General features: G+C 41.1%; 1 protein-coding gene across 13 annotated transcripts in view; it reads left to right on the top strand.

Moving 5' to 3' along the window:
- nrxn3b (neurexin 3b) overlaps nucleotides 1-24553 on the top strand; it is a 280052-nt gene that overhangs the window by 107169 nt on the left and 148330 nt on the right. For 8 of the 13 annotated variants that reach the window (XM_044168842.1, XM_044168845.1, XM_044168835.1 and 5 more), the window contains 9 exons: nucleotides 4092-4295; nucleotides 6030-6056; nucleotides 7911-8030; nucleotides 8525-8637; nucleotides 9041-9309; nucleotides 9612-9802; nucleotides 10667-10840; nucleotides 11905-11931; nucleotides 14029-14148. In XM_044168842.1, coding sequence (XP_044024777.1) covers nucleotides 4092-4295; nucleotides 6030-6056; nucleotides 7911-8030; nucleotides 8525-8637; nucleotides 9041-9309; nucleotides 9612-9802; nucleotides 10667-10840; nucleotides 11905-11931; nucleotides 14029-14148 — 1245 coding nt within the window. The remainder of the gene's footprint in view (nucleotides 1-4091; nucleotides 4296-6029; nucleotides 6057-7910; nucleotides 8031-8524; nucleotides 8638-9040; nucleotides 9310-9611; nucleotides 9803-10666; nucleotides 10841-11904; nucleotides 11932-14028; nucleotides 14149-24553) is intronic. The other 5 variants (XM_044168844.1, XM_044168838.1, XM_044168841.1 and 2 more) reach the window with 3 other exon arrangements.

Below are 24553 nucleotides of genomic sequence, written 5' to 3'. Positions count from 1 at the left end.
TGCATGGTGTGCAATCACCTGCAGTATCTTGCTGAGGCCCGTTATTAGCTTTACATCGGGCATGAATGACTATAATCAAGGCAGCAGTTTTCACTTATGCAGAGCCTGACAAATGTGAAATTATGTTTGGCTCTGTTGTCTGCTTTCACTTCTTTACAGCTCTGACATCGCTTCAGGAGCTGTGATTAAGCTTTACATGATGCTGATGTTACTGTGATACCCGAGTTAGACATATAACTTAACATAAATTCACAAAATAACAAAAAAAAACTTTTAAACAAACCTTTGACCTGCTGTACTTACTGTGTTGTTGTGGATGCGCACAACAAGAGATTATTACCAACTTCATGACTGAGCTCACTTTCAGTTTTACCTCCAAATAAAATGATGTCGATAATCAGTCAACCTGTTGGCTTGTCTAGAACCTGCCTGAGCCTCTGCGGTCTTGGTTGTAGCGATGCTGTTGTGTTCCCAGACCTCAGCAATTGCCACTTGGCCACTTGAGGGCAGCACAACAAGCTGTAAACACAACACTGACACATTATCACCTTAAGAAGTTTATATAGAAGAGAGACAGAGAACGATGTGTGTCTATTTACACATCCAGCAGAGCAACATTAGCATTGATTTGGAGTCGTGTTTCTGTCCATCTGATGAATCCAAGTCCAATATTCACAATATGTCTCCTAAGCTGCTAGATGCTCTACTGTCTATCTGCCGTTTGGTGCTGGGCATCAGTTATTAGAAGTTTGAATTTGAAGAGATTTTCCTTTTCTCTTTAACCTTCCCTCAGCGGTTCTAAATGAAACGGTTGGACATCCTCAAAATAAACTGAGCCTTCTCGATTTTGGTTTTCTGCCACTCAATGCGGAGAGAGACATGCAGTGGGGATAATATACACTGAGCTGCAGTCAACCAAAGACTTCCCTCTCTTCTCTCAGACAATAAAAAGGCATTTGACTACAACACAGCCAGTCCCAGCTGAGATTGATTGATGACATTCAGACATGATGGGGACTACATTGCCCCAAAAAGGATGCTGTGCACCAAAACAGACCTCTAAAATTTGCTGCTATTATGTTGTTGCTTGCTTAAAAAGCCACAGCACAGTGTTGACTGTGGAGCAGTCAAGCATATTGGCAGACTGGTTAGGAAGGTATTTATGCAGCCTCTTCAGACAGGTTGAGGACGTTTTTCAACTGTGAATAGCTAAAGCTGTTTAAAGGGGGAAATCTATCCCACAACAGACTTGCGTGACAGTTCAGTCAAAATTTGTTTATGTTAGCAGTTGAAGAGAGAGACTGAAGGTGTACTCAATAATGTAAGAGCCCTATCTTGGAACTGTTTGGATGAACAAAAGACATCAAAAATGCATCACTATCACTGGCACCACAGCAAAGAAACAAGATCATTTGGAAGTTAAGCTTAACGGAAGCTTTTTTATTAGCCATGCTAGCAGAGTGGCTCTATGGATGGCAGTGTTAGGTGATGGGTTGGTCTCAACAACTGTTGGATGGATGAATTTTTTTTTTTTACAGATATTCATGGTCTACAGAGGATGAATTCGGTGATTCCCTGACTTTTCCTCTAGCGCCACCATGAGGTTGACATTTGTGATTTTGAGTACATGACAACCATTGGATGGATTGCATTCCTCCGCCGATGGTTCAGCACCCAAGCAGTGATTGGACAGTTGATTTTCATTTTGCCGTGTACGATGCGTCGCCATCTCAAAAAACAAAATGGTCTCTTGCTGCTCCCCATGAAAACTAATGATAGTGCTTTTCATTTAGTATTGGCAGGTCTATGCTGTCCTCTGCTGCACAACATTGAAATGCAATACACTTCTTCACTTTGTTTTCTGTTTTCATGTCAAAATGAAAAAGAATTCCTTCAGTTATTAAAGTCAAAAAGCTAAATAATTGTCCTTTTAACACGTTTTTAACAGATGTTTAGCCTCAGCTGTATTTTTTGTTTAGTGCAAATGTTAGCATGCTAACACGCTAAACTAAGATGGTGTTCAGTATACCTGCTAAAAAATCAGCATGTTAACATTTTCATTGTCAGAATGCTAATGTTAGCATTTAGCTCAAGGCCTAAGTACAGCCTCACAGAGCTGCTAGCATGGACGTAGACACTTGTTTAATCTTATTTACATGTATTAGGGTGGGATGCCCATAACTTATGATACTCCATGTCACTGCTGTTTTACTCTAGTGTATTTCTGCCACCTGTTGGCTTCCAGTGGCGCCCAGTGGTTTATTATTCCATACAGTGGGGCAATAAAGACTGCGACAAATAACGAGACATTTCATTTAATTCCAAAATAAGTCTGTTTTAGATGTTACAATTATAGTTGTATACAGTAATGTACTTGAGAGCCAGTAACATGTGACATGTCCACTTTTAAGAATGTTTCAATCCCAATGTCAAATACTCATAGCTACAAATATTTGAACCAATTTTCAGAAATAGTTTTTCCTTGGGCGCCTTGCCAATCCTGCTTAAACTCCACAGTGGACATCACAGTTTTATAGGGCACTTTTCACGTCCTTCCTTGTCTCTTTGTGTTTTCTGAGCTCCAGATTGAATCTCACCATGTTTAGTTTTTGTTTTTTCCTCTAGTGTGAGCCTGGGACCTGACCTGGCTCACAAATCAATACTTGCCTCTGTCACTTAGGGGATCTGTCTATGGACAGGCTGGTTCGCATGCATGTGTGGATGTGTGACGATGTTTTTTTTTTTATGTGTGTGTGTGTGAGAGCGAAGGAGACACAAAGAGGGAGAGAGCCTGTGCAATTTAAAATTGAGTAGAACAATGGTGAGCCAAGGTTTCATTATCCTCCAGGCTACGGTACCCACACAGTCGACAGCTTGTTCATAGAATGGATTTTACAACAGCCCCAAAAGCAACACAGATGAATGTGGGATTTTTACAGCAGTGCACTGCTTGGCGAGACGAATGGTTCAGTGATCTATATATATGAATTTTGCAACATATCACATGAATTTTGACATTTAAGTGAAGCAAAATCCAATCCAATATTCCTTATAATGCATGACTGTTTGCATAGTTCTAGTTGCATTTTTCTACATAAATCAAATTGGAAATGACGCTATTCAGTAGACCTCATGTAAAAAATGCTAAAAATAAAAAACAAATCAACAGCATGCGTTACGTGACATGCGACATTGCATCGTTTACAGGTACAGCCCCTCTCTCGTGTGATGCTCTGAAACCCCTCACCTACAGCCTCAGCAGTTCCCTACATGCAGCCAAATGGTGGTGCATTTCTGAGGCCACAGGGCTATTTTTTCTTTTAAAAAGCTGAGGTGTCAAAACAGGTATGTCATGGTTGGATACCCTTTTTAATTTGTCTCTCTCTCTCCCCAAGAGGCTTCCAGTCTGCTGACAGTCTTCCTCTTTCTTCGCCACACTCGCTCTGGCTTCCTCCCCCTTTTCGAACTCATAAAAAGGGAACAGAATATTCCGGCCCAGCAGCCTCCGAACCACCATGACCTATATGTTCTTATTGTCCCAATTTAACTACAAGACAGGTTGTTATACTGTGGTTGTACATATTCCACTTCTGAAAAGATTTCACGATTAAAAAAAACCAACCGGCATTTATAGAGGGGAGTTGCCAGGGAGAGGAGGAAGTAGCATGATGATTTAATTTTCTGCACACTGAGCAGTGTGTGTGCGTCTCAGCCTGAGCTCCCAGGCACTCGCCTGTCACTCGATGGATGATGAATACAGCTGCAACCGGGCATCTGGGATATGTATGTGTGTGTTTTCCCATTGACAAAATATAAGGGACATGCATGCATGTTCCAACTTTAAATTGGGTTCACTTTTCTTCACCGAGAGTGTGTATTTGCTTTCATAGCACACACTCTCTTTTATCTGATCGGAGGCTTCGGTAGCATAAACAAAGCTGTCAGAAGGAGGTGAAGCATATGCATTGTACGCACACACACAAATGGACACAGCCTCTCCTTCCCCACATTACTTTTGTTACCGCGTACTTGAGAGCTTACTGTATGTTAAATAAAATGGGACTCAAAAATGTTACGTTTTTTCCTCACAGAGGCATCAATCCTGTCGTACGATGGCAGCATGTACATGAAAGTCGTGATTCCAAACGTCATGCACACGGAGGCTGAAGACGTCTCCCTCCGCTTCATGTCCCAGCGGGCGTTCGGCCTGCTCATGGCCGCCACGTCCCGCGAGTCAGCGGATACGTTGAGGCTCGAGCTGGACAGCGGGAGAGTCAAACTGACGGTCAACCTAGGTATCGTATAAACCGTCCCTGTTGGCTCACCTCCCCTCGAGTTCAAGAGGAGGCCTTACTGTTTTTGTGTTTTCTTTTTTTTTTTTGTACATTTTCTTTATGGTCCAGACTTGATATCAGACCTAACACATACTAAACCAGTTTTTGTAGTATGTCTTTGTAGTTGCATGTATTGTTTTTGACTTGCCTGGACTGTAAGTTTTTCTGCCTTGATGCTTAGATGTCTTTGTAGATTTTTATATCCATCAGTCTAACACTTAACAAAGTTATCCACGCTCTGCAGCACATCTTTTGAACAGATCATAGATCATTTTAGTCACGCTCATTATTGTGTACAAATAGATTTTTCCAAAGGCACAGCATTTCGCTTTTTGAATGACTTTAATAGATGGCACTGTCCTCATTCAGAGAGCAACATTTTAGATTATGCTCTAAAATATACGCCATCTATTCAGAACTGCAGGTAAGCTTTTGTACATTTTAGTGACTGACATTTTATCATGTGGGTCTATCTGTTCCTGTGGTCTTTTTTTTTTTTTTTTTCTCATGATAGCAGGTTCATGTTTCTCTCTGTTCATTAGTAACCCTTGGTCTAGCTGGCATCTCCCATGCCTTGTTCAAAGATGGCACTCACCCCTTCAAAGGCCCCAAGCCTGCGGCCCGTCTGGCAAACAGCCCGATGCCACAGCACCCTGCGCGCCTGCAGATGGTGGCACGAGTGCTACATTTAAGTAGAGTGCAGGCCTTTATACCAGTGAACCTAGAATAGATACTCTCAACATAAAACATATGTGTACAATATATCTGACTCTAACTCATTTATTATAGAATGTAATGTACTGGGCTACCGCAGCTGCTAAAAACATGGAACATCTGTAGTCCATATTTCATGTTTTTAATGTGCAATGTGGTCTTTTTCCAAGCATTCAAAAGAGAGAGGTTTACCTTTGAAATCTAAATGAAAACAAAATTCATCAACAAAAATCCATTTAATGCACAGAACTATTTCCACTAACTTACATAGGACCCTCTGAGAGGGGGGCTTTAGGCCTCTGTACGGTGTTGGTGCTGCGTGGCTCGAGGCTGTTTGTTCCCACTTTTCTGTTGCGGTTGACGGCACATGACCAGCCTGGTCACATGGATTTCAACCTGCACCTGCCAAACACAGGTTCAATACTCTCCCTTAGATGGAGATTTTAGTAAGAGACACGTGAAAAGACTCTGTTTTAATGACAAATGAAATTAAATTGCTCGATTGTACAGTATGTAGTGGGCTACTAGTAAAATATTTTGGCTCTAGTTGCTGGGTTGCAAAATCGATGTGGCCACTGAATTGCAAGTGACCATTTTGAAATTTAATGATTCAACATGTAGCTAAACTCCACAAATGCTTTTTGGAAAATAATACTCACATGATACCATTAGCATACCTATAAAGACTTGAAAGTTTCAAATCAAACCAAAGAAATTAACACAGTACAGTAATATTGACCAGTATTGGTACAATATTATTGGCTACAACGTTATAAGTAATTAAAAGAATTGGATTGGGATTAAATTGGATTTCCAGTATCAATATAGTAATATTGACCATCAGTAGCCAACCAGGCTAAAATGGCTGCCGGGGTCATGTGACCGTCCCCGGAAGGTGGTTTTTCTTGTTCTTGGATGTCTGCAGCTGTAACCTTGAAGGATGCGATTTCATCTGTCACTTATTCTCCCCTCCCCATCTAGACTGTGTCAGGATAAACTGTAACACCAGTAAGTCAACATTCTTCTTCTGCAGCCTTCTTCCTTCAATCATTGTTTGATTATAGCCTGTGTGCTAGATGTTAAGAGAAGAAATGTATGAATGCACTGAACTGACTGATAAGAGGATTTCTCAGATAAGAGGGAAACAAGTAATAGCCAGAGATCAAAGTTATGCAAATCTCACTTAATGTACTCTATATATTTTAAATGGCCCATTTTTCAAATTGATTCAGGCAACTAGTTCTTAATCTCTCCCTGTATGCCTATAGCTACTTACTAAACATTTGCGGTTTTAGACTCTATGGGCTATATTGTTTTCCCAATTTTACTGTAATATATTGCTGTGTGTCTCACTTGCTTTGTTTTCTTGCCTTCTTTATGTGAACACATACTGCAATATATAGGCCTATAATGTGATACATAGATGGTGTTAGCAGACATGCTCTTACTCATGAAAGGGACTCTTATTTTTCATTATTTTCAAAAGTGCTCACAGCCTTGTAGAGAGAGAGAGAGAGAGATCAAGAGGGAGCGAAACAGAGAACAAAGACTTAAAAGGGGGTTCAGGTATGTGTGTGAGGGAGTGTGTGTGTGTGTATATGTACTGAAGAAACAGATTGTAGACCTCTGTTTCTATTGATTAGCTTGATTATTGTCAAGTATTAAGTAATTATCCAGTACACATGCATGCACACACACGTGCTGCAAATTCAAATTCTGAAGGAAATGTTCTTAATTTAGGATTTAATTAATTTGGTTTTGCATAGTGTCACTGCAAATTAATATCTCTAAAGTCAGTCATTTAAAGTCAATTTTTCAGTAAATATTACAGTTAATCAAGTTAAGTTTTCTCTTTAATTAATTAGTTGGACATAATATACTACTGATCACATGTGTTCATTAAAAAAAAGTGGCTCAGTGAATTTTGAATTCTTGATTGAAAGTCACAAGGAGTAGACTTTCTTAAATTTGTAACCTGATTGGATTAATCGGTCGCATCCAAAAGATCCAAAGGCTTGAAAACGTTGAATTCTTGCACAGGTGAAAGCAAACATTGCTTCATATTGCCTTCTTCATATACTACATGCAGTGCACTAGCATTTGTCTACAGAGCTGGGTCAGCAATGAACAACAGGAGTTTAGTCACCAAATTAAAATCCTAAATCTGGTGTACAAATCACTTTCACTGACTAAAGAACACTGCTTATTTGGATTTAAAACCTGTGTTCAACATTATTCAGCAGATTCAGGATTCTGAATGAGCGGCTCTGGCCTTTAGATAAACTCAATGGGGCTGCGTTGCCCTCTAGTGGTTGGTTATAAGAATATCTTACACAATCTCTACAGGCCTATTGTAATGAGAGCCACAATGAAACTGCAGTACAATTTGTGATCATCTACCTTCTGTAATTAAACAGAAATCCTGTTGAAACAGGGTATTTAAGTCAAGGTATAACTTGGAAGGATCATGTAAAACTATAAACTAATGGAATATAAACAAGGGAGAGAGAGAGACAGTTACAGTCACAGCTTTGGAGTCCTTGTATGAGTAACAGCAAATGTTTTCTTTTAGTTTGCTGTCATTTGTGATTTGTTGTATTGTTTTCCTCTGTTGTCCAACCGAAACCAATTTTTTGTTCGGAAAGTAAGACTACTATCTCCAAATGATAAAGATCTTATTTTAATCTGAGAAATGTTTTGGACTGCACATATTATAAAAAATGATCTGTATTAATTCAAAATTGAAAAGCCTTTTCCTGCTTAATGTTTCCAGTCTATTGCATTTGTTGTGACAACAAGGATTTGGTTTGTGCTTGTGCTTGTGCTTGCCCCGTCCCTTGACTAACTAACCCTCCTCTTCAGGCAAGGGCCCTGAGGTTCTTTATGCCGGACAAAAGCTCAATGACAATGAGTGGCACTCAGTACGAGTGATCCGCCGCGGTAAAAACTTCAAACTCACTGTGGATGACGACATGGCCGAAGGTATTACTCTTGTGAACCGTTTGCTTGATATTTTAATATCCATGATATGCATGATCATATAATTTTTCCTTTTTTTGGGGGGTGAAGACAGTTCTAATCTCTATATTTAGTACTATATTCTGTTAGATTTCATAAGGGAGATACAAATACTGATTACTTGTGTGGAACGTGGTGTTAGAATTTCTTCATGTTGTGCTTCTTAAACGAAACAGGTGTGTAGTATCGATTATTTCAAGTATAAATAATTACAATATTGGACACTGACTGCCTTGTGTCTGATAATTAACAATATAGTAATACTCACCTAATGTAACAGTTTATTGCTCTGTGATTTCACCATTTTCTTTTTTAATGAGTCAACGTTATTACATCAGCATGACACAGAGTTAAATTGGGCCGTGGGCAGGGTTATGGATTGGTTGCAGTGTCCTTCCTCCTCTTCCACCCCTTCATCCCTCGGCTTCTTCTCCTTTCTCTTCCCTCCTCCGTCTCAGGTCAAATGGCGGGCGACCACACCCGTCTAGAGTTCAACAATGTGGAGACGGGCATCTTGACCGAGAGACGCTTTGTCTCGTCTGCTCCCTCCTCCTTTATTGGGCATCTCCAGGTATAAAGTACAATACCTTCAGATGCATCATTTTCACAACTGTCAGTCACTGATAAATTAAGGAGGGTTTGTATTATTTATCGTCTTAGCCACAGAACAGATCATCATATTCAACAGGTGGCTTTGAGAAGTATTTGTGAGAATGTTTCTTATTTTGCAAATGAAAGGTACAGTACATGCACGGATTATTATCAAGATAATCCTCTGTGCCTTAAAATATGTTTATTATGATCATTTCCTTTGACTCGGTATGACTATGACTTTATTTAAAACGCAATGTTGTAGGTTGGTCATTTGGCAAATAGGCGTACTATGTTACCATGGCAATCTGGGTTCAATTAAGTTAAAGTGTGCTTCACAATTTATATATAACAACACCCTCTCTCAACAACTCTCCCCACAGAGCCTTAAGTTCAACGGTATGCAGTACATCGACATGTGCAAGAACGGGGACATCGACTTCTGCGAGCTAAACGCCCGCTTTGGGATGCGCTTCATCATTGCTGACCCCGTGACCTTCAAGACCAAGGGCAGCTACCTGGGCTTGGCTACTCTGCAGGCCTATACCACAATGCACCTCTTCTTTCAGTTCAAAACCACCTCGCCTGATGGTTTTATCATCTTCAACAGCGGAGACGGGAACGACTTTATCGCTGTAGAGCTTGTCAAAGGGTGAGTGGGACAGTGATGATGCCAGCATGTTGATGTTTTATTCCAGGGCTGTTGTCCAGTCACGATTATTACATTTAAAATAGCAGCGCTGATGTGGGTATAGTTGGTTTCTTAATTTAACAGTGCTGACCAAACTATTGATCCAAACTGTAAGCTTGTGCCAGAGCAGCGTGAGCTGATTTTTCCAATAAGATGAATCAGTGCGGGAAGATAAAAAAAGAGACGTATTGCAACCACACACACACACAAATATTCACTAACAAACCCTGATGTGTTCATCTGCTGTGCTTCTTCTCTGCCAGGTTTATCCACTATGTGTTTGACCTGGGGAACGGGCCGAGTCTGTTGAAGGGGAACAGTGACAACCCACTGAACGATAACCAGTGGCATAATGTGGTCATCACGCGAGACGCTTCCAACACGCACACGCTCAAGGTGGACGCAAAGTCAGTCACCCAGAATGTCAATGGAGCCAAGAACCTCGACCTCAAAGGTACCACATCCTTGCTTTCACACAACACACACAAAGAATATCACACAACCCCAACAGCATCTCCACATCCCCAGCAGTATACCCACACATGACTTGGGCTTGAGTCAGACCCAAGTCATAAATCTAATTTCCAAAATCCTTTGACCTGACAAAGTCAAAAAAAAAAAAAAAACTTGCAGGTCGACTTTAACTTCAACACCTAAGGCTCTTGACTCCTTGGACATTTTGAATTGGAATGACTCCATTTCCTCCCCAAGCCCAAAGATTAAAAATTATGTTACAAAAAATGTTTTTCAGCAAATCAACTCTTCATTTTCCTGACAGAGGATATACTATAAATCAAATGTACTAAACATTTTTAATTAAACATCCGCATATGGATTTTACACAACAGTCTTTGAGTAGCCCTGCTTTAAATCAATCCGGCAGCAGCCAATCATGTGCAAGCAGGTGGAAAAGATGTGTTTGGCAGCAACACAAAGTTTAGGACTCAGGAGTTGGGACTTTATAGCTCCATGACTTGAGAGCCATTGTTTTGTAAGTCACAGCTTTGTCCCACCACTGAAAACCAGTGGCTTTCGGAAACACACTGCTATGGTCCTAAGGGACTGTTGAGTTACAGTATCTGGCCTGAGAAAAAAACATAATCCCAATCGGTAAATGTGTCAATAAAATTAAAGACATGTTTGGTTATTGGCATCACAAGAAAGAGATTTAAATTGAACTGAGGTTTACTTGAAAATGAAGAAATTCTTATGTTTTGTAACTGATTTGTAAAGTCATATTTCTTATTTAGTAATTTTAGTAATTAGTAATCCTAATATTTATTAAACTCACCAACGTACTCACTGTCTCTCCCTCCAGGTGACCTGTTTATCGGAGGTCTGGGACCCAACATGTACCAGAACCTCCCTAAGCTGGTGGTTTCTCGGGAGGGCTTCCAGGGCTGCTTGGCCTCAGTTGACCTTAACGGCCGCCTGCCAGACCTCATCAACGACGCCCTTTTCCGCAGCGGGCAGATTGAGCGTGGCTGTGAAGGTACAGATGGCCTGTAGCGTATAAGAATGATGACTTGCCGTGTGAGATTTAATTAGAAGGCTCTTTAGTAGCCCTTAAAGCCATTTGCTGGCATTGTAAATCCTACCTATTTTCTTTTACTTCGCCAGGCATTTGTCACATCATAGCTAAAAATACTGAAAATTTGTCATTCAGTTTCTCTAATAATGGCTTGTTAACTTTTTTATGTTGCATCAATAAATTTTAAGATTACTATAAGTACTAAAACCTAAATAACAACTTAAGATACATAATGTTAATGAGTATGAAAAGAGAAGGAAACAAGCCTAAATGTTTAGGTATTCTTTTAGACTGTAGATTATTTTACAAGGTGAGACGTTTAAAGATGCTTGTGGTAAATCCAAGCTGCTACTTGCACTCAAACACTCACCCGTCTGCCTTTTTTCCTTTTCCAGCAACTAAAATTTCCATCCTAGCGCAAACTAGCGTTTTACTATTACAGAATACAGATAAGCTGCTGATGATGTGGTGTTATATACAGCGATACAATCATTAATTTTATGTCTCTTTATTGTTGTTATTTTAATGACTATCAGATTTGACTTGAGGCTGTTTCCATCCATATTAGATAATCTAGCATACTGTCATGCCAGAAGTATTTGGACGTAGTTAGTGCTAAACAAATCATTACTTTTTCCAATTTAAAATGTTATTTTCTTCAAATACATGATACATTTTGTTGTGTATGGCGCAGGCCTCTGCATATGACCTCTAGAGGGCAGCAGAAGTTTAAGAAAAGCTCAAAGTACTGCACACTAGCCTTTGTGAGCAGAACATTTGGCCATGATTTTTAAAGCCAAAAACATAAATACTGTTTTAAAAAGAAGCAAAGAAAAAACACTATGTAGGATCAGGAGCTCAACCCTCACTAACAAATCAACAGCATTCCCCATGTGGCACTCTGGCAAAGTGACAAACTTGTACAAGTTTTACGAACACTAACGATGCTGGTCCCTCTCTAACCTTTACTCTTGTTTTCCGCTCTGCTCTGTTCTGTTTGTTATTTTCTTTCTGCGCTAACAAAGTTGGTTTCACCAAAGCCGACCTGCAAGGTAGAGGGTTAAACTCAGCCTCTCGGGGGCCTGCTCGCCTGAAAGCCTGCTGTGTGCAATGCATCGTGGGTGTCACCATGGCAATAATGTCCCCTTGGTGCCGCAGAGGTGACTTGCTCTCTGAAAAGAAAAATGAATACGAAGAGAAAAAGAGAGACTACTGGCAGACAAAACAACTGAGACCAGCAACCAGAAAAAGAATACAAAGTATCATTATCGCATGGTTACTGCAATTTCCTACTACAGCACTGCTGCAGTGTGAATGTAGCCATGGTTAACAGCACATTTAAGTGTATATAACAGTTATATAAATAGTCTTAATAGCATGTTTTTCCCCTGCTAACTATCAGACTAGGTGCAGGGTCATATCTGATACAGTTGCAAAGAATTTAAGTACACAGTATAATTGAAGAGAGTAGACAGATCATGTCAGATAAGTGGTGTTCATACAGTATAGATATATAGCAGTCATGTAGATAGTCTAAAAGCAGCGTCTAAAAGCAGACAATTTGTTGGAGTACTGTGTTCTCGTATGAAAATGCCAGTTGTGACACATTACAGGCTGGCACAGACAGAAGAAAGAGGCTGTCACTGCACATCAGTGTGCTGCGGATGTATCAGGCCTCTTTCTCTAGCCTTCTCATTTTTTTTTTTTTTTTTTTTTAAAACCTATCATGTTTGCTACTTTACCCAGACGAGAGTGTTTTTCAGAGAGCGAGCGACCTCCTGCTGCAACACTCAAACACAGCGAAATCCTCCATTGCTCACACTAACACACGAGCACCGATGTGTGCACGCAAACACGAGATTCACACTGAAACAATAAGGAGTAGCGTGTATGCACACAGTGTCGAAGATGCCTGGTTGACCACCATTACCATACATTACACAGTAAATGCACTTTCAGCTGGCAAACTTGCTCTGTTTTCCTCTTCAAATGTCTTTCTTCTATTCACATTGTCTTGCACAAGGCAATTGCTCTTAAACACTGTTTACTTGCATTTGTCTGCCATTTATTTGGACTGTTTATTTAATTTTACTTATTTACTTATTTATTTTTATTTTATGTGGTTATCAGAAGGGTTTCTGTCAAGGTTTTCCCCCCGTGTCTGTCTAGACTCCGACGGGGGAATTGTTTATCTCGTTATCTATGCTGTGCGCTTGTCCTTATCTGCATTCCCTCTCAGTATAAGTATTCAAAAGTAAGAGCTGTGTGTGGTGTAGAGGAATAGCAAACACACATCCAGTTTGACTTTGAATACCCTCCTCAACTCCTGTCTGACTGAAGTGCATACACGAGGATATGCGCTACGTGTTCTCAAGTGCTCTTTACGTTTCTTCTCTCTTCTGCTCTTCGTGAATTCTGTCTGTCTAGTGTTCACCGTGTATTCTCACAGTGAAAGAGATGTTTGGAAAGAAAATTGCCAGGACCATTTTTTAAATGGGTATTGTTTAATGGAGTTTTTATCCAGGAGTCATTTGTTAAAAGGTTCTTCTTCTTTTTTTTTTTTTAATGTCTTGTCTTGCTTGTTCACAGAGGGAATGCAGCGTTCTAAGTTTTACTCTGATAAAACTTTTTTTAAATTACGTGTTGGAATGATAAAAAAAAAAAAACTGCATGCATGTCCACCTGCACACACTCTCAAAAAGAAGGAAATTAAGGGATGTTGACAGTGTCACCACATCAGCCCAGATGGGGTCCAATTCATCTGCTGTAGTATGTTCTAAATGCAGATTAGAACTAAACTAGCATCCTGTTCAGCAGTTTTTACTGTAATGAAAGTAAATGCTTGAGAAGCGTGCTGTTGATCCTGTGAAAACCTGGCGCCTCTGCGATTGCCGCTTTACCCAGCATGAAACAGGATTCCCCAGACTGTTTTTAAGCGTGTTGTACACCAGATCAGGCTCCCTGTGGTGGCACTGTTTGCTCCTTGTTCTTTCTTCTAGGCCTACATGATGTATATCTATCTCTCTCTAGAGTGCATTTCTTCTGCATGAGTCCTGCATTGTTAAGGCTAAGCAGCAGCTCTTTTTGTTCCCTGACTGTGCTCCTGTGGTATCTCTTTCTTTCTCCCGCTCCCTCCCGCCTTTTTCCAGGCCCAAGTACGACCTGCCAGGAGGACTCGTGCGCCAACATGGGTGTGTGTATCCAGCAGTGGGAGAACTTTACTTGTGACTGCTCGATGACGTCTTACACGGGGACTCACTGCAATGACCGTGAGTACTGACGGGCTTAAGATTTACCTGTACTTGCCTTGCATTTGCATTAAAGGAGCACTCCACTGATTTTGACATGTCGAAGTCAATGTGTTAGTCACAGGGAGTACTAAAAAGCATGTAAAATAGTTGCATAATGTATCCTGTGGCTCTGAAGGGAGCTATTCAAGTGACATCTCTTGAGTAATATCGGCTTCAACTTGGAGACTGCGTTTTTCTAACAGAAAGCCTGTGTTACAAACTGTGGGCACAGAGTTTGAAAGACATTGGGCATTTACCAGTCAGTGAGGGTCTTACAATAGTCAAGTTGCATTATGGGAAGTATAGGATCCAAATTTGTTTTAGCTTAACGCATTATAGGAAGCAATAGTCAGGATATCTCAACTGCTGCTGCACCAATTTGGTCTCTTGAAAGTCCCTTTAAATGTATGGACGTGCAATACTAAATGGTAGGAGAGCTCCTTAAACACATGTGCATTCAGTCAACACCAGACACATACAACTGTACAAAACTGCCATATTACATGTGCATCATATAACCATAACTTGTGTATAGAAGTGTATAAAAACAGACATTATTATGATAACGTGCAGCAATTTCACACCCATAAAAACTACAAACACACACACTTACACCTTACTGGGATGCACCTATGGAGCCACGCCATACTCTCTGCAACAGTGAGTACCATATCTTTGACTTAAGGCTGTTTCACTCATGTGCTTATTAAGCCTTTGTCAGATTTACTGCATGAAAGTGGAGCTGAAAGCGTCATGTGATCTTTAAATGAAGCAACTGAGAGATGGCGGCAATTGTTGAGGGTGTTTTTTTGCTGCAATGCAGGCAATTTGTCCTAACAGGTTTGCTTGATGTCCCGAGCTTTAACGTTTCGGGCTTCGGAGTGAACGGCTGTGACTGATGATGTGTAAAATATCCACTTCTGCCTCAATCGCCTTTTCATAAACACTCAAATAGCTATCATAGAAGTTGAAGTGTGAGTTTATGTGTGTGTGTGTGTGTGTGTGTGTGTGTGTGTGTGTGTGTGTGTGTAGGGATCTCTTATCCCCATGACGACAGGGGACTTCCCCTCAGTAATCACGGTTGGCGGTCTTTCATTTAGCGGTTAATAGTGGGGCATACTGCTGCTGGGCCAGACTAATGAGGTGGTGGAGGCTGTTAGGAGAGCTGCTCTCTGTGAGCGCTGACATCCCCTAATCACCCAGACCTTTCTGATGTTAGACCAGGCCACTGTGTATGACTTCATACCTCTCAAATCTTTTTCTCTCTTTCTTTCTTTTTTCACTTTTCCTTCTCACTCTCTTTTTCTCCCTCTACAAAAGATCATCTGACGCAATCGTTTCCACGCAGGGCGAGTAATCGACTCCATTTCTCACTTGGTGATGAGAGCTGTGTGTTTATGTGTTAATTAGTGATGAGAAACCCTCATTAATTCACCTCCTGGTGCTGCCTGGGATGACTTAGAGGGAGGTTTCATTGATTTCCTATCGGCACAGACATATTTCTTCTTGAAACACAAGAGCTTGGATAGTAACTTATTTTGCATCTCATGACTTTAAGTCTTAGTTCTCCTGTTGCTGGTTTTGGAGATAGATGTTCACCAATATTGACTGGACTGTCCAAGCGTATAATAGCATCCTTAACTGAACAGTAAATGGGATTTTTGTAGTTGATTTTCTTTTTCTTTCGGTTCTCTTTCAAGCAATTTCATTTCATTTCTTGTGCTAGAAGTAAGAAAATAAATAATATTGAGAAGTGAAAAGGATGAAGAAGCACATTCAGGCAAACAGGCAGTTTGGTTTGGGAACACTTCACTGGAGTTTACATTTCAGAAAGTGCACACACAAAGTCTACATGACACCGTCTGCCCAAGATAAGGGGTCTAGTTTGCTTCTCTTGGATTGACCCAATCTTCTGATGTTGACTCTGATGACAGCCTGTGTCCCCGTGAGGTTTCATGTACTCAGCAGTGCGCTCACACACCACCAGGTGGCAGTAAATCCATAAGAAGGACCGCATGCTGTCCCTCCGTGCTGGGAGAAAATGAGATGCAATCCCCCGAGCATGAAATCAGCTTTCCTGTTATTTTCCTCTGCTGATTTGCCTCTTGCACTTCTCTTTATCTATCCCCCCCTGCAAACCCACAGCCCATCCAATTTCTATAGTTATGGATCATAGAGAGAATATTGTGCAATCTCTTAAACAATACAAAAACAAATGTAGTAAAATACTATCATATTGCCAAATTTTATTGTTTGATTGTGGAGTAGCTTGATCAAAATGAAAACGGTGAGCACAGTCGTGTGTGTGTTCTTTACCACTGTGTGACTGCCTTTTATTCAGTGAGCACAGCGCTGAGAGAGAGTTTTTAATTAACAATGTGGGAGTGGAGCTTCTCCCTCTGTTTCTCTTGGTCTCTCCCTCTCTGATAGCTGGCAGCAAATATCAGTAATTGTCTGCTTCTCTGACTCTGTCTCTACCCATTGTCCAAATGAAGAAACTTGAACAAAGTAAAGTGAACATTTCTGCCAGTAAAGCCTCTCGCAGTTTCGCCTATGCCGATTGTTAGCGTCGAGCCTCCGTGCCCTCTCTGCACTTCTCCATTGTAGCCAACAGGGCTCTAGGTGGCAGAGAAGAAGAAAAAAAGGCAAGAACTATCTAGGCTCCCTCCATTTATTCTTGTGTACCCCTGTAGCCTGCACTTTGTGACTGCACTGCTTTACATATGGGAACAAGACACAAAGGAAATTTGCAGGGCTCTTTCACCATACAGGCCATTTTCAGAGCCACATGGACAATCTGGAGGTACATGTCGTGCTCAGCACTGCTTAAAATGAGGGGGACAGGGGGTAGAGAGGTGGACTCTTTTTATAGCATTTTCATCCTGCTTGGTTCTGGCTCACTGCTTTTGTCATGCTCATCTCCATCTCCCTGTCGTCTCATATTCATCCCCCCTTTTCTCTTCGTCTTTTCTCTCCCTCTCCTCTCCTCTCTTCTCTCTGTGTTCTGAGCGGACCTCGCCCTGTCAGGTTCTATGAATACCGCAGAATTTCATTTAAATCCAAGGACACGAGAGCTGTGGGCCAGGCAAGAAGAGCAGCGGACACTCCTCTTCCACATCCAGAGCAATTACTCAAATTACGTAATAGAATTGTGTCTGCAAAGGTCGCTGCATTGTTCGCCAGTCAGGAACATGGTAAACAAACAGAGAGAAAGAGTGCAGAAGGGAGAGGGAAGCTGAAGACAGTTTGATGCTGTTATCAGTAATTGCTTAGATAGATTTAGTGATGAATTTCTCTGTCAGTGCATTGATCCCAACCAACCCTCTGCTCCTGCGCAACCCAATGTCCCTAATTTACTTTTCAAGGCATGCTCAGAGGGCTGTAACCATATCTGGCTAACTGCTTACATAAATGATAAACACAGCAGCGGCATTGCTTCCTTCACTGTTTAAAAGAAAATAATCATGGCATCCGCCTCGTAGTCATTTCTTCTCCGCTCGTTTGGGAGAGGAGCGAGGAGAAATAAAAGAAAAGGACAAAAGGGGTGGGGGTTGAGGAACAAGCTGTGTTTCCTCTGGTCCACAATGTTCTACTGAGTAGAAAACCAACAATAATAACAGCATTTTCCCTCTATTGACTGCTCAACAGTATAAAACCCAGAGGAAAGAAAAAGTCAATCACACAATGGCGCTATTCACTGTGACATGACGTAAGTGATGAGTGAAGGTTTTAGAATACACAAGCAAATGAGAAAAGACACACGCACAAACACATGTACGTGCTGCTGGTATCTATACCAGACCTCTTCTTGAATACTGAAGGAGTTTTCTTTGGAGCATTGAATAATTTAAACTGATGTCTCTGTAAATGGGATTGAGTAGCTTGAGCTGGATGGGACTGGCCAACAGGTGTTGAGCAGGGTTTAGTTGGCTATAAGGGAAACCATGGAGCTTGGCATAGTTTCAGCTGGGCACAGATGTAGTGGTGGCAACTTTAGATCATAATACATGGACAAGTGTTTCAGCCATTGAAGGCCCTCAAAATCAAGATTAATGTGGAAAGGAGAGCAGTAAACAGGGATAAGTAGACATGAAATGCTTTCTTTCTTGGTTTTCTTCTTTCAAAAGCTTATAGAAAGTTTTCATACAGTACTGTATGTGAAAATGCCTTTTGGCTAAAGAGGGCTTGTAAATGGAGCATAGAAATATGAGAACATTTGCCTATAAATACCACAGGTAGATCAGAAATGGGCCAAAAGAGTTCCATAGAGAATGATGTGTCCTCAGGGCACAACCTATCCCAAAAGCACGCTTTAAAATGATCTCACTCTCTTTGTTGTAGTAGTTGAGGAGATTATGTTAGCTAGAAATGCCCATATGACTGAGGCATCACATGATCAGGTGGCTTAAATACCCACTTAAAGCTTTGACAGCTGCCTGAAGTATAGTCACAAAGGTACATGTTTTGGATGATGGAGGTTTGCTGCTTTGAGGAAATGGCTCTTGTTGTTGTGTAGCTGTGGCTTGAGGAAAAGTGTAATTGCCCCACATCAACCCAGTGGAATTGCCCGAAACACATTCGCCGAGTGAACACACATGAAGTTGTCCCTCCAAGGTTTAAAATCTCTCTTCCTCTCTCCATCACTTTATCACTGCTCTTCCTTGTCTTGTGATATCTGTATTATAACCAGAGCTGCATGTCCAGCCCTTGGGGGTCTAATGAGCTGCCCCGCCATTGGCTGATCATGCTAATGATGCTTGCCCAGCACTGCATCATGTCACTGTGATAAGGCTGGATGTCGCTTGTGTCAATCGATGTGTCACTGCCGTGCTCAGAGCCGCGGCATAATTGGATATACGCGGTGCTGTGGAGCCTAAATGCCCAAGGGCTAGAAGAAAGAGAATGTAAAATGGGTAAAAAGATGGAGGAGAAGAGTGAGAGATGTTACTCCTCACAAATGGGTGTGTTGAAGAAATGTGCAGTTTTCCATATATTTGGATCATTTATTTTCATATGTGAATATATTGCTGTATTTCTGGGCCATTAGTCTTATTGCAGAATTATTTCTTGGTAGTTGACTTAAAGCCGCACTATTCAATATTTTTATAGAATATAATGGATCAAATGACCAAATGTAATGTGAAAGGTGTCGCTTGTAATGATAAACCCACAGCGTATTGTCACCTGATTCTCCAGTTTCCCTCAGCTCTACTGAGCCTTTTAGCTCATTGTTTTGGGTTTCTGTCCCGCAACTCTGTTCTCAGTAAAGGAAATGGAATTTACTTGTAAACAAACAAAAGTTAGTGTTACTCATTGTATGTATCCTTGGGGTCTACAAAACATGAGCTAGAGTGCATTTCCTTCATCATAAGAACTCTTAAGAAATGTTTTCATCCATCCATGTTTACTAGCTAGCACTGGCATGGTTTACTGGCATGCGTGCATGTGCGTCTTTGTGTACGATAGAAACAAAACGGGGACCCACTCTTAAAGACATGGTTCCATGACAGTATTTTATTTCCAGCTGCAGCAGGCAGCTATTTTCCGAAAAAAGCTCCCATAAACCCACTGTGCGCTACCTGCCCAGCACCGAATGGTCCAACAAACAAGATGCAGTGTGTTAATTAGGGAGCTTTAGGTGTAGGTAGGTGCATTTTTTCACTTTGGACAGAGCCAGTTGTTTTCCCCTGCTTCCAAACTTTATACTAAGCTAAGCTAATCACATCCTGACTCCAGCTTCATACTTAACACACAGACATCCAAATGAAAAAGAAAAGTTAAAAAATTCCTTTAACATAGACCAAGAACATAGTAGTTAACAACCTAGTATCGTAGTTGTTGCACCCAGGAGACGATGTGGAAGTTCTCTTGCTGTGATAAATAAAATCATGACTTCCACTGCCTCGGTGAGCGAACGAGAGAGATGTTGTATGGAAAGGGAGAGGGAGGGAATGATTGAGTTGAACACATTACAGACAGTTACGATGAGGGGCATCCATCTGTTTTGGTGCCAGGCGGGTAACCTTGAGGCTGTCAGAGCGTTCCCAGCACCCACTCTGGCCCTCACAGGCTGAGAGCCCAGCCACAGAGACATCCATCAACACATGTTCCTAGACACATTTCAGGAGCACCGGCAACACATACAAATCACCCAGTCAATACCTCGAACGCCTCGCCTGAACTTCAGGGTTTGGGGCATGAACATATCTTGATTAAGTGCAGCTCACATGCATGTTTTCTTTTGCAGCTCTGATATTTCTTTTTGCTCTGGTCTTTCTTTCGTACATGTCTCTTTCATCGTGTTTCTTACCTGTCACTGTTCTTTTTTGCTCTGTTACTTTAGCAAAGACAATGAAATTAGCTTTTCTTTTAACCGTTTCTCCTGCAGCATCATGTTATCACAGTGTGAAAACAACTACACATTGTCAGGACAATGTGTTTAAATCTATATTTTGGTTTTGAAAGGCCACACAAATGCAAGTAATTTGTCATTCCCACTCTGCACTCAATTGCTCCAGAGATACAATACCACCCCCCGCCGCAGCTTCACAACACCAATTTAGATGAGGCGAGTTGGTCTCATTCTGTCGGCCTATTGTTCTCGTTGCACTCCCCTTCTCTCCCTCTTTTCTGTTTCTCAGCAGTGAGGCTGATAGGTAGCCATCACCGGTAGGGAGCTACTCAAAGCAGACTACAAAGAATAAAGCTCTTCTCTGTACTGCACTTATAGGAGGGTACTTCATCAGACACAAGGAGCATTGGATATACCAGCCCCTGTTTGTGTTCATCTCAAAGCAGAAGTCGATCTAACTGTGTCTCTGACTGCATTTCTTAGGCTTAGATAGACTTGATAATAGGCAACACTGTATGTCTGACACCTTTTAACACTCCTGCCTTAGAAGCAGGCTTTTACATGGGTCACACTGTCCCTTTGCAAGTAATGGCCAGCATATGGTCTCACAGTTAGAAGGTATGGGTTTACCCAAAGGGCAGTCATAGTCATTCATTGAGTTCAGTTGCCATAGTGATTTCAATAATTCGGAAGGTTGCGAGATGAAGGGATTCGGTCCTTCAAGCAAATAAAAAGATGAAATTGCGCTGTTTGATAGCTTACAGCCATTAATTTTAACCATTAATGGGCTCTCAGCAGAAGAACCATTAATGGGCTCTCAGCGGAAGAAACTTGTGCTGCATCTGAAGGGCACTCATATAGGGCACATGCTCCTGTGAGGAGCAGGCCAATATGTCCACAGCCTCCATCAAGTTAAACTGATGGTTTTCATCAGGTGAAGGCAATTACCTCTGACATTTTTATTTCCAAAGAGAACAGGCAGTCCACTTTTACTCGGTATACTGACACGCGGCTGAGTGCAACCCGTGGGAAGAGTTGGAGTTGTCCGGTCCTGCCCACCTGACACATTTAAGGGCCCCACCTCCTGCTGTTTTGTGACTCTGAAATAAATGCTAGCCCTCTGACAGCTTTCATACATGCGAAATATCCTTGAAGTATGTAGATTTATTACACAGTTGGCCAAATGGTTCATTCCATGACTATGTTTGAACTGTTCTTAAGATAGCATAACATCCTCTCCCATGTGGCTGGAGAAGAACCAGAGTTTGTCTCACTAGCTATTTATATCTGACCTTCTCATCTCAAGGTCAATTTCTTAGCTGTTCTGGAGCTATCGATCAAATCACACAATATTCCTCATGCAGATTAATTTTGCCCAGTTGTCGGGGAATTGTAAATGTTCAGATATCCATTATTTGGATATCTGAACTGGACACTTCAAGGGCTTGTCGTCCATGTTGGCTTAAAAAGAGATTGAGAGTCCATCCTGCACCTTGGAAAAAGTAGTTGACAAAACAATCTCATGACAAGGTTAATTTTGTCATCGTTTGTGAAATAAGTACATATTTAGTACATTTAAGTTATGCAAATTAGTATTCTAGCCAGTATTTGTTGTTCCATAGCATTCTAACAAATGGTCTATTCAAGGTTTTGTAGTAAAGCCCCATAATATTGCCACAAAATAGGCTTAGTTATAGTTGTTAATGGTAATTTAGCCCTTTAAAATGCATGTTACAAATATTACATTTCACAGTTGGCCTAATTGGGCGGCTGTGGCTCAGGAGGTCTAGTGGGTCGTCCATTGATTGCTGGTGGTTCGATCCCTGGCTCATCTTGTTCTCATGTCAAAGTGTCCTTAAAAAAGAAGCTCCTGATGGTTAGGCCAGTGTCTTTTATGGCAACCCTGTGTGTGTGTGTGTGTGTGTGTGTGTGTGTGTGTGTGTGAATGGGTGAATGAGGGTCAAATTGTTAAGACCTTTGTAGGCAAACCATTTAAATGCATGGTAAGGGATGCACTGGACACATGTATATTAATAGAATTGGAAACCATGTTCCAAGATGGCTGCCGATTCCTTCCAATGTAAGTTTCTCACTAAGGGCATACATTGAAAAAGTTTTTCAGGTTTTCACACACTTTCAGCATTCTTCTCCTTCTCTTGCGCGTTAGAGACTTTCTCTTGCTGAGGAACTCCAGCTCTGGCTAACTTCCTGCTTGGTCCCCACACACAGGACTGAAACATTTCAAATTTTATTGGACATAATGGATCAAATTCTGATAAAGGGATGAAGTAATGGACATGGACTGGATTAGGCAATTGAGTCCACCATCCTGAGTGTAGTCAGGAGTACTTCAGTATACTTTTTCTTTGCCCTGCCACCAAAAATAAGATAAAGCAGCCAGAGAAAGTTATTTGTGGAAGGTAAACAAATCACTTTGACATTGCTGTACAGCAATTGCATACTTTTCTAGTATTCACTTTACTGAGGGGGTTAATTCCATTTTGGTAGCTCAAACACATACACAAGGCGGGAATGACGCATGCTGTGATGCTGACGTCTGACCAAACACTGTATAAGTGCAGTGTTTAAAGCTGAGAAAGACCAAATGGTCAGTGCTGTGTGTTAATGTTCGCCTCTTGTTAATTATCAACCTCTCACTCAAAGTCTCTGCCTCTCTTTCTCTCTGTTCATCCTGACTTTCTCCCATTTTGCTTCACACTCCTTTTTTTATTCTATTTTCTCAGCCTCATTGCTAGATGCCTGCAATCATTGTGTCAGCAGCTTCCGAGTTCATCACTTAGTCCCCCGCAGATGGTACTCGCAGACTTTCACAGTAGATTGTACTAACTTGCTCTTGGAGTTTACAGCCACAGCCAACAGGTTTCCTACCTGCCTCTATAGGAGCCATCAAGGCAACAACTTTGATCATCTTACTGCTGTCTGAAGTGAAGACAGATGCAACATATCATAAACAATCTAGATCTCTATCGAATATGGATCACAGATGGAGTCTTTGTGTTGGCAGGATGTTAGTGTGAAGATAACATGACTACTGACAATATCCCTAAATAGATCCTTTCTAGAAACATTATATATATATATATATATATATATATATACTTGTTCATCTTAATCCTATAATCTAATCCTAGCTTTCTTTAGCAAAAATGCATTATGAACTATAATAATGTTATCCTTAAAATGCTCATCCAAATGATCGTCAAATGTATCGAGGAAACACTCACTGCAATGAAACCCTTGATGGCACTGTTGCATATGGTGTTGCACAGTGTTATTGTAACCCTGTATTTATGCTTTATCGGCTATTTTGCACTATTTAACATTAAGCTGTCATCACTGTATTCCCTTATTAGTGAAAACATGAGTGTTGCAGTGTCCTTTCTGCAGCTTCACTGTGGATTTAAGGTTTGGTTAGTATGGCTTCTGCCCCTTTTCTGCTCTCTGCTCTCTCTGTAAAGCTTCCGTTAGCCTTCCTATGATGTAAATGGATATTAAATACAATTCACTAGTTTCATATTTTAGTAGTATTTCCAACAGAGTGGCTCATCGTCAGCCTACTTGAGGAAACATGACATGAAAAAAGCCAGCTCTCAAAAGGTCATCATTTATATTCATTATACAATGACCTGGATGAATATGTAATTCTGATTTGCTCGAGGGTTGTTGATAAATTTCACATAACAGCACTCTGACATACTGTAGCAAGTCCTTATCCTTCTTACACTCTATACTCTAAATTCATCACATTGTTCAGACATTCGTTGGAAAGATATTGTAATGTACAAAAGCGCCGGGCAGGAGATGGCTGTTGCAACATAGAAAGAGGAATTTGGGTCCAACTGTGAAGCTAACACTGGCGGGTTTCAGCACTGCTGTGGCAGGAAGGTTGGGACTGACCATTGGTTGTTGTTTTGTTATCGTAAACCACCAGCTTGCCCACAAATTTTCTTACCTGTAGATTGCTTTTCACACTTCCAAACATGCAAGCCTGACCACAGTGAGATTTGACGT

This window comes from Siniperca chuatsi, linkage group LG16 (genome assembly GCF_020085105.1).
Source record: "Siniperca chuatsi isolate FFG_IHB_CAS linkage group LG16, ASM2008510v1, whole genome shotgun sequence".
Taxonomy (NCBI): domain Eukaryota; kingdom Metazoa; phylum Chordata; class Actinopteri; order Centrarchiformes; family Sinipercidae; genus Siniperca; species Siniperca chuatsi.
Note: the sequence above shows the minus strand (reverse complement) of the source record. Positions and strands in the feature narration are given on the sequence as shown.